This window comes from Salvelinus namaycush, chromosome 8 (genome assembly GCF_016432855.1).
Source record: "Salvelinus namaycush isolate Seneca chromosome 8, SaNama_1.0, whole genome shotgun sequence".
Classification (NCBI taxonomy): domain Eukaryota; kingdom Metazoa; phylum Chordata; class Actinopteri; order Salmoniformes; family Salmonidae; genus Salvelinus; species Salvelinus namaycush.
Window position 1 is genome coordinate 41913287 of NC_052314.1, and position 11425 is coordinate 41924711.

The 11425-nt window shown below is 40.6% G+C and overlaps 1 protein-coding gene across 1 annotated transcript in view; it reads right to left on the reverse strand.

Moving 5' to 3' along the window:
* The window catches only part of dennd1b (DENN/MADD domain containing 1B), a 133222-nt gene that overhangs the window by 57946 nt on the left and 63851 nt on the right, over positions 1–11425 (reverse strand). The window contains exon 6 of the mRNA XM_038999730.1: positions 1135–1204. Within this exon, the coding sequence (XP_038855658.1) occupies positions 1135–1204 (70 nt within the window). The remainder of the gene's footprint in view (positions 1–1134; positions 1205–11425) is intronic.

Consider the following 11425-nt stretch of genomic DNA (forward strand, 5'->3'; position numbering starts at 1 on the left):
TTATTTTACAGAAAATAGCATTTACACTTGTACTCTACTTTTGTTTTTCCTGAAAATGACATCTGTCAAAGAAATCCATCCATAAATTAATTTACAGTACTATACTTCAGTTCAAATCAAATACAGTACTGTGTCTGTGAAATAAAGAGATTGACATTTTAGAAGGAATATAGAAGAGATTATTGTGTATATATGAATATGTAAAATATATTACAGAGTAATATATATATATATACACATATATATATACACATACACACATACACATTATACAATAAATACATATGCATAAAAAATACATTCAAGATGCTAAAAGCAGGAGAGCAGGCTAATGACCGCCTGTGCTCTGATTGGTTGAAGTGTTGCGTGACATGCTCTGTTTCCTGTACCCCCTGAACCTGCGCCTGTGTGTGCGACCCTTCACCCCTCTCTCAGCATAGTAGCTTTGAGGAAGCAAAGCTACATGACAGCACACTGATGGTACTCCTTAGTCCCAGCTCCCAACCGCTCCCTTCCTCTCTCCGTCTCCCTCTCCCCCTGTTCGCTCTCGCTCCTTTCTCGCGCTCTGGTATAAACACTGCCTCATCATTCCACTCTACGCTAGCTGTACATTTTTCCCATTTCTTTTATACATTCCCTGAACTTCTTTCCCTCTGTTACTGAAATAGTTTGACAAAGTGTGTGTGTGTATTCCTAAACTGTTTGTTGTTTTCCAGTAAATCATCAGGAGTTGACTTCTAGCTCTAAATCAGCGTTTGGTCTGTGAAATGTCAACATCGCTGCCTCAAAAAACTCAGAGCAAGCCAAGCCTGATTCTCTCTCCCCCAGCTCAGCCCCATTTACAAACAGACAGAACAATGCTAACAGCTTACAACAACATGGCTCTCACAACCAGCTACTGTACATACAACCTTAAACTGCTACTGTGTGCAAAACAAGATCATGCCCAACAGAAGCTGATGAAAAGTAGCGTACTAGTCCATTGTTGGTTGGTGACTTCTGCCACATGACGGGAACAAAATACATTTCTGGAAAGTTTTTGATTTCTTGTACCTCAATATCAGGTTTGTTAACCCTGAATCTTATTAAATGTCCTAAAGGAGGTACTGTACAGAGATATGAAGGCCGCATCACCTGGTTTTTGGTTAGGTGATCTGCTAGTGTGTTCAGGAACTTGTAGTAGATCTCAAACCAGGGGAGATAACTGCAAGAGAGAAAGAACACAAAATACACGTTTACAATCAATCCAGAATTCTAATTAATATCCTACTATTTTGCTATATTTCACAATAAAAACACAAATATTTAAATTCAATTGTTGTATTTTTTTTTACAGACAAAGTAGGCTATGGACACAGCCATGTATAGCCCGCCTACTATGGTTAAAAGTAGATATATAGGTCTACAATATACTGTAAATACTGTCTAATACTATGTAATTACGACATTCTTCGTATTTTGGGCTATTTGCAGGGGAGGTAGAGAGGCAGGCTTTAGTCTAAAGGCGGTGGGTTGGGGAGGTAAAGACGGGAGGTAGAGACTGGCTTTAGTTTCTTCAACCCAACATGACTGGGCCAACGAAAGCTGTGGTAGAGGAGGACGAGGAGGGATGCCATGGTTTACAAGCATACCGATCCCAGATGCACAGCCCAGGCTCAGCCCAAGCCAACACACAGATGCACAGAAAGAAAAGCAATACCCACTGCCCATTTTCACTTTCTTTCTCTCTCTTTCCCACCCCTTATTTACATTTTAAAATAGACATTCCTTCTGGTTTTTCCTTGTCAAATTAATGTTAAATAAATAAATAAAATGAACAAAAAAAAATATTATGCTGTAGTGTTTGTGTTATAGCTAATCACAAAATACACCCACCAGAAGCCAAATGCATCTGCAACATGGCTTTCTTTATACGGTTGACATATTCTTGGCGGAGTTAGTTGACTTCCTTTTGAGGTGGAATTTGGCCAACATTTTGTTTTGGCTTGAAGGTTGCTCAGAAGAGAGAGAGAGCTCAGTGCATGTATAATGTTATGCAATCAAATAATACAAATGTGGTGAGGTATCGAAGTGAGGCATTGCATAATGACGTTGGATTATGTCCCGTTTATCATTCATCATTTAAAAAAAAAATAATGCTTTATTAACTTTCATTAACTGAATGAAGGTGAAATATAAGAACAAAGAAATGAATGAATATTGTCAAAATGAAACTTACATTAAACAAAATGTGCGGGCATGCTGCATTAACAAAAGTCACTTGTTAAATTGAAATGGCTACCTGGCTGAAATGGCGAACAAAAATTCACCACACAAAAAAAATCACAATGAAACTTTAATGAAAATGTGTGTGTGTGTGAGAGAGACTTTTATTAGCCAGGGAAGTCCTGTAGAGGGAGACAGGGGGATACTGGGTAGTTCTCAGGGCATGGGTCACTGGCTGCTCTGCAGACTGGAATTAACGCACAACAAGAAAAAAACAATAAAGTCAACCTAATGCAAATGTTCATATCACTAAATCTGCAAGGGGGCCAATGACACGGCGGTTCCCAGGCAAGTGCAGCCAAGCACACCAATCAGAGGGCCTGAGTGACCATTAACCTGAAACAATCAGCTTCTTAACATGTCAATATTTTGACGTCCGCATGAACAGCTCACCGTAATCAGGTCACACTCTGCAAACCCAAATGTAACATGCATGTGTGAACTATAAAATTCACATGCTGGCTGGACATTAAAAATAAATAGGCAGTGGATATTTCTATGGGATCTAGGCAGGGATGGGCAAAAATTACAATGACTAAATACCCTAAAGATCAATGTATCAAAATAAACTATAAAACACTTGAAATGTTTTTAATTCAAATACATGTATTTTGTATTTTAAAATACAGAAATACATTAGCAAGTAGCTGGCCCAAACAGCAACAACATTCTCAGTAAAGGTTAAAGAAACTTTTTACTTGCTATGACTGTGATATGTTGTTCTTTATCTACCTTAGTTGAATTCACTGACTGTAAGTCACTCTGGATAAGAGTGTCTGCTAAATGACCAAAATGAACTGCAAAGAACACTGGTTATTGTTATTGGCCTTGTTTCGAGGTCATGTCTAGATGGGATACAGCTTAACCTCATTCTCCTAACCTGCTACCCTAATTATCTTAACCTGCTGCGTAAGTACTCCGAAACCTGTTACAGAAAAGTATATTTTGACAAAACCTGTATCCCTTCTAGACAAAACCTTGTTTCGGGGCGGAGATCATTAGAATAATACTCAGCATGCTCCATTTTTGTAAACACGTTTATATTTAGTTCATTTAGCAGTGCCATCAGACTTCTGATACCAATGCAGGGTGAAGGTGGGAAACAAAATGGTGAACCACTATAAAACAAATGGTATAGAAAAGTATTTTGGTAGTTCAGCTCAGTGTATTCCAAATGACAAAATACTTCGAAGTAATTCAGATTCATATAACAGAAACACTGCCCATCTCATTGTAGATGTGTTGAAGTTTATTTTCAACATTAAAAGGGGAAAAAAATCAATACAACCAAATTAATCCATACATTTTCAAAAAATTCTGAACAGGTCATTGAAACAAAGACCAGTCATTATCAGTCTCATCAGGTCCTTTGTTTACAAAGCCAGGCTGGACACTAATCCTTCACATATCTCTCTCCTCTCTCTCTGTCCAGTCAGGCCTCACACACCGATTGGTACATGTTTTTGCATAAAACTGATTATTATTTCTGAGCTATTTCCTGTGGTACAGTATGTGTTTCTTTTTTCTAAAATGAAGCGATTTAAGAAATCACTGCTCCTCTCCTCAGTTAGCAGCTTAGGTCTGTTTGTGCTTCCTAAATCCCCAGATAGAGAGACATCCATCAATGTGTGTGGAGGCCCGGCTATCTCTCCAGCTGTTTTAAAACACACACATCACTCAAAGTACTGGATACTCCCGAGTAAACCAGTTAAATCTATGGCCAACTCACAAACCCTCCAACTGTATCTCCTACCACAACACAACCCCTCAGACTGTATCCCCTACAGCAGGGTTTCCAAAACTCTGTTTTTTCCCCCTAGCACTACACAGCTGATTCAAATAACCAACTCATCATCATCAAGCTTAGATTATTTGAATCAGCTGTGTAGTGCTAGGGCAAAAACCAAAACGTGCACCCAGGGGGGGGCCCAGGACCTGCCATACAGTGATGGGGAGTAGTAAACAACATATAGTTCAACTTGTAATTTAATTACATTTTGATGAGCTTGGTGGTAGTTGAACTAAATTCATATCTTTGTAGTGTTTTCAGTAGTTAATAACATTTTTTGCCATGTACTGGTCTAGCTAACTACAGGAACTACACGCTACTTTTTGACTAAAATAAAATATGGGTAAAGAACGCATGAATTTCCTTTCTTTTTCGGCATCAGACCTGCCCAATTATCACTTCAAACATTCTGTCAACATCTGACTCCAATGTTCTTGCAACTTAAGATTTAGATATGATAGTTTTTCACAAAGTCCACTGAATAAAAATATAAACGCAACATGCAACAATTTCAAATATTTCACAGAGTTACAGTTTATATAAGGAAATGAGTCAATTGAAATAAATAAATTAGGCCCTAATCTATGGATTTCACATGACTGGGAATAGAGACATGCATCTGTTGGTCACAGAAACATGAAAAAAAGGTAGGGGCGTGGATAAGTCAGTATCTGGTGTGACCACCATTTGCCCCATGCAGTGTGACACATCTCCTTCGCATAGAGTTGATCAGGCTGTTGATTGTGGCCTGTGGAATGTTGTCCCACTCCTCTTCAATGGCTGTGCGAAGATGCTGGATATTGGCGGGAACTGCAACATGCTGTCATCCACGTCGATCCAGAGCATTACAAACATGCTCAATGGGTTTGTGACATATCTGGTGAGAATGCAGGCCATGGAAGAACTTGAAAATGTTCAGCTTCCAGGAATTGTGTACAGATCCTTGCGACATGGGGCCATGCATTATCATGCTGAAACATGAGGTGATGGAAATGGATGAATGGCACGACAATGGGCCTTAAGATCTCGTCACGGTATCTCTGTGCATTCAAATTGCCATTAATAAATGCAATTGTGTTTGTTGTCCGTAGCTTATGCCTGACCATACCATAACCCCACCACCACCATGGGGCACTCTGTTCACAACATTGACACCAGCAAAACGCTCGCCCACCATACACATGGTCTTCACACGACACCATACACATGGTCTGTGGTTGTGAGGCCAGTTGGACGTACTGCCAAATTCTCTAAAACAACGTTGGAGGGGGCTTATGGTAGATAAATAAACTTTCAATTCTCTGGCAACAGCTCTGGTGAACATTCCTGCAGTCAGCATTCCAATTGTGCACTCCCTAAAAACTTGAGACATCTGTGGCATTGTGTTGTGTGACAAAACTGCACATTTTAGATAGTGGCCTTTTATTGTCCCCAGTCCTCAGTACAAGGTGCACCTGTGTAATGATCATGCTGTTTAATCAGCTTCTTGATATGCTACATGTCAGGTGGATGGATTATCTTGGCAAAGGAGAAATGCTCACTAACTTGGACGTAAACAAATTTGTGCCCAAAAATGTAGAAATCATATTTTTGTGGGTATGGAAAATTTCAGGGATCTTTTATTTCAGCTCATGAAACATGGAATCAACACTTTACATGTTAAGTTTATATTTTTGTTGAGTGTAGTTTGGATGACGTTAACTAAAGTTACTTTGAAAAAGTAGTTAAGTAAACTATATGTTTACGGGTAGCTTTATTGCAGTTTAACTTCTTCCAGTGTGAAGTAACTGGTAGCTTGGTAAACTATATTTTCATAGTAGCTTCCCCAACACGGAACCCCTACCACAAAACAACCCGACTGTATCCTCTACACACAACACAAACCCGCAGTCTATATCCCCTAACACAACCCCGTCGACGGTATTTCCTGACGACTAATCCTGAATTTAATTTAGTTGCTTGATCAAATACCTCCATGCATCAATCTGAACCTGCTAATCCTATAAGTTGTGTGTGTGCTGACATCAAAATAAAGTGATTCATGTTTCGTGTAGGCTGGCACTGGACAAACCCATAGTTTTCTGGGAGCAATCAGAATGGTTTGAATGTGTTCGCATTCAAGAAGTTGATGGGGAGGAAGCGAATCCTCAATTCCAGAAATGTTAGTGGGCGAGACGCTTGGCCGAAGCGATGTGGATTGGTAGCCAGGCAACAGACTGTATCCCCTAACACAACACAACCCCTTAGAGACTCTCCCATCTACACATAGATGGGCAGAACAGAAGATATAGGCTAGATGTGGTCAAATCCTTTTCGTTATGTCTTAATTCTTAAGACTTATATTCTCTAAAAGCTCAAATAAATTAACTGGTGTTTTTGTAAGGACGTAAATTATGTAATTACCCATAAAAACAATTAGAAGAGAGAGAAGAGAGTTTTTTTTTCCTGGTGTAGGGATATTACCAGAATAAACCAACTGCAATATCTCAATCCAAATAAATACCTACATATCTTTGGGTAGGTTAGGTTTTCATGTGATAAGTAAACTACACCTGTTGGGTGTTAAGCGCGGCACTGTTATTCATATTCCCTGGATGGGTCTTAAATCTCCCTTCACACCCACGGCCCTTAGCGAAAGTCAACTTGCACCTTGTAGCCAGCTCACTGGAAGATTTGATTACACCTTTACTTTCCCGGGTCAGAGGTTAAGTACAGGGAAGGAAATGTTCTCCGGCGTCTCGCTAAGTGACCACTAACTGAAGCGCCGACGCCCCTAAAAAGGGAACCCAGGTCTCACCCGCCAAATAAAATCAAGGAAAACACCTTTTTTCATCTGAGACCCCTCTCACATTGCCAAGCGTGATTTCTCCATAAATATAAGAGAACGACCAAAAGAGAAAAGGAGGAGGAAGAGGATGGGGGGGAAGGAAGGAAGGAAGAAAGAAAGAAAGAGTACAATCGAACAATCTGCCTCTTTGAAGAGGTTTTGGCCTGAAGGTAGCGTGGCCCTTTCAGCCTAGGCTTTAGCCGCAGCACAACAAAGGCCTGGCCACATAAAACTGTCCTACTCATTAAGCCACTTCCTTGTGTAAGCATAGGTGACAATTCTATACTCCAAGCACTTCAACAATCACAGGGACGCAAACTGTTTTACTTACCTTTGTTTTATATCCGGGGAACAGACACATTAAATAAAAGGTAGCTAGCTAGAAGCCTCCTCGCAGGGACGTCGTTGGGCGTGTAATGTTTTATCTACAGTGCCTTCAGAAAGTATTCATACCCCTTGACCTTTTCCACATTTTGTTGCGTTACAAAGTGGGATTAAAATAGATTGAATTGTAATTTTTTGGTCAACAATCTACACAAAATACCCCCATAATGAAATAGCAAAAACAGGTTTTGTAGAAATTTTTGAAAATGTATTACAAACAAAAAAGTTAAATATCACATTTACATAACTATTCAGACCCTTTATTCAGTACTTTGATGAAGCACCTTTGGCAGTGATTACAGCCCTGAATACCTTCTTGGGTATGACACACAAGCTTGGCACACCTGTATTTGGGGAGTTTCTCCCATTCTTCTCTGCAGATCCTCTCAAGCTCTCAGGTTGGATAGGGAGCATTGCTGCACAGCTATATTCGGGTCTCTCCAGAGATGTTCGATTGGGTTCAAGTTCGGGCTCTGGCTGGGCCACTCAAGAACATTCAGAGACTTGTCCCGAAGCCACTCCTGCGTTGTCTTGGCTGTGTGCTTAGGGTCGTTGTCCTGTTGGAAGGTGAACCTTCACCCCAGTCTGAGGTACTGAGGGCTCTGGAACAGGTTTCCATCAAGGATCTCTCCGTACTTTGCTCCATTCATCTTTCCCTCGATCCTGACTAGTCTCCCAGTCCCTGCCACTGAAAAACATCCCCACAGCATGATGCTGCCACCACCATGCTTCACCGCAGGCATGGTGCCAGGTTTCATCAGACCAGAGAATCTTGTTTCTCATGGTCAGAGAGTCTTTAGATGCTTTTTGCAAACTCCAATTGGGCTGTCATGTGCCTTTTACTGAGGAGTGGATTCCGTCTGGCCACCCTACCATAAAGGCCTGATTGGTGGAGTGCTGCAGAGATGGTTGTCCTTCTGGAAGGTTCTCCCATCTCAACAAAGTAAATCTGCGGCTCTGTCAGAGTGATCATCGCGTTCTTGGTCACCTCCCCGACCAAGGACCTTCTCCCCCGATTTCTCAGTTTGGCCGGGTGGCCAGCTCTAGGAAGAGTATTGGTAGTTAAAACTTCTTCCATTTAAGAATGATGGAGGCCACTGTGTTCTTGGGGACCTTCAATGCTGCAGACATTTTTTGGTACCCTTCCCCAGATCTGTGCCTAGACACAATCCTGTCTCGAAGCTCTACGGACAATTCCTTCGACCTCAGGGCATGGTTTTTGCTCTGACATGCACGGTCAACTGTGGGACCTTATATAGACAGGTGTGTGCCTTTCCAAATCGTGTCCAATCAATTGAATTTACCACAGGTGGACACCAATCAAGTTGTAGAAACATCTCAAGGATGATCAATAGAAACAGGATGCACCTGAGCTTAATTTCGAGACTCGTAGCAAAGGATCTGCATACTTATGTAAATAAGTTTTTTTTGTTTTAAATGTTTCATACATTAGCAAAACTTTCTAAAACCCTGTTTTGTTTGTCATTATGGGGTACTGTGCGTAGATTGTTGAGGAAATGTAACGTAATAAATAAGGCTGTAACGTAACAAAATGTGGGGGGAAATCAAAGGGTCTGAATACTTTCTGAATACACTGTATATATACAGTTGAAGTTGGAAGTTTACATACACCTTAGACATTTAATCTCAGTTTTTCACAATATCTGACAATTAATTCTAGTAAAAATTCCCTGTCTTAGGTAGGTTAGGATCAACCCCTTTATTTTAAGAATATGAAATGTCAGAAAAATAGTAGAAAGAATTATTTATTTCAGCTTTTATTTCTTTCATCACATTCCCAGTGGGTCAGAAGTTTACATACACTCAATTAGTATTTGGTAGCATTGTCTTTAAATTGTTTAACTTGGGTCAAACTTTCCGGTTGTAGCCTTCCACAAGCTTCCCACAATAAGTTGGGTGAATTTTGGCCCATTCCTCCTGACAGAGCTGGTGTAACTGAGTCAGGTTTGTAGGCCTCCTTGCTCGGACACACTTTTTCAGTTCTGCACACAAATGTTCTGTGGGATTGAGGTCAGGGCTTTGTGATGGCCACTCCAGTACCTTGACTTTGTTGTCCTTAAGCTATTCTGCCACAACTTTGGAATGCTTGGGGTCATTTACCATTTGGAAGACCCATTTCTTTTGATTTTCCCATTATGTCAAGCAAAGAGGCACTGAGTTTCAAGGTAGGCCCTCAAATACATCCACAGGTACATCTCCAATTGACTCAAATGATGTCAATTAACCTATCAGAAGCTTCTAAAGCCATGACAATTTTCTGGAATTTTCCAAGCTGTTTAAAGGCACAGTCAACTCAGTGTACTTAAACTTCTAACCCACTGGAATTGTGATACAGTGAATTATAAGTGAAATAATCTGACTGTAAACAATTGTTGGAAAAATGACTTGTGTCATGCACAAAGTAGATGTCCTCACCGACTTGCCAAAACTATAGTTTGTTAACAGGAAATTTGTGGAGTGGTTGAAAAACAAGTTTTTTTTTTTGTTTGTATTTTTCACCCCTTTTTTCTCCCCAATTTTGTGGTATCCAATTGGTAGTAGTTGCAGTCTTGTCTTGTTGCTGCAACTCCCGTACGGACTTGGGAGAGGCGAAGGTCGAGAGCCATGCGTCCTCCGAAACACAACCCAACCAAGCCGCACTGCTTCTTGATACGATGCCCATCCAACCCGGAAGCCAGCCGCACCAATGTGTCGGAGGAAACACCGTACACCTGGCGACCGTGTCAGTGTGCACTGCGCCCGGCCCGCCACAAGAGTCGCTAGTGCGCGATGAGACAAGGATTTCCCTGCCGGCCAAACCCTCCCTATCCCGGACGACGCTGGGCCAATTGTGCGCCGCTCCATGGGCCTCCCGGTCGCGGTGTGTGTGTGTGTGTGTGTGTGTGTGTGTGTGTGTGTGCGTGTGTAATATATATATAAAGATAAAACACTAATACACTAATATATCTTGATTAGGTAAGTATTCAACGCACTAAGTCAATACATGTTAGAATCATCTTTGGCAGTGATGTCTTTCTGGGTAAGTCTCTAATAGCTTTGCACACCTGGATTGTACAATATTTGCACTTTTTTTTATTCTTCAAGCTCTGTTATGTTGGTTGTTGATCATTGTTGTAAAGCCATGTCCAAGTCTTGCCATAGGCCACTCAGGAACATTCAATGTCATCTTGGTAAGAAACTGCAGCGCATATTTGGCCTTGTGTTTTAGGTTATTGTCCTGCTGAAAGGTGAATTTGTCTTGCAATGTCTGTTGGAAAGAAGACTAACCCAGGTTTTCCTCTAGGATGTTACCTGTACTTAGCTCTATTCCGTTTCTTTTTATCTAAAAAAAAACCTCCCTAGTCCTTGCCGGTGACAAGTATGACATGATGTAGCCACCACCATGATTGAAAATATGAAGAGTGGTACTCAGTGATCTGTTTGTTGTGTTGGATTTTCCCAAACCTAACACTTTGTATTCAGGACAAAGTTAATTTCTTTGCCACGTTTTTTGCAGTTTTACTTTCATGCCTTAATGTAAACAGGATGCATGTTTTGGAATATTTTAATTCTGTGCAGGTTTCCGTCTTTTCACTCTATCAATAAGGTTAGTATTGTGGAGTAACTACAATCTTGTTGATCCATCCTCAGTTTAATTGCTGTGATAGGAGAGAACTATGTAACTGTTTTGAAGTCACCATTGTCCTCATGGTGAAATCCCCGAAATCTTCCTCTCCAGCAACTCAGTTAGGAAGGACATCTGTATCTTTGTAGCGACTGGGTATATTGATACACCATCCAAAGTGTAATTAATAACTTTACCATGCTCAAAGGGATATTCAATGTCTGCTTTTTAGTTTTTTCCCCCCATCTACCAATAGGTGCCCTTTCTTTGCGAGGCATTGGAAAACCTCCCGAGTCTTTGTGGTTGAATCTGTGTTTGAAATTCACTGTTAGACTGACGGACCTTACAGATAATTATGTGTGTGGTGTAAAGAGATGAGGAAGCCAATAAAAAATCATGTTAAACACTATTATTGCACTCAGAGTGAGTCTTTGCAACTTATTATGTGACTTTTTAAGTAAATGTTTAATTTGAATACTTATTGAGGCATTTCAGCTTTTCATTTTTAATTCCGTTGTAAAAATTTAGAGAAATA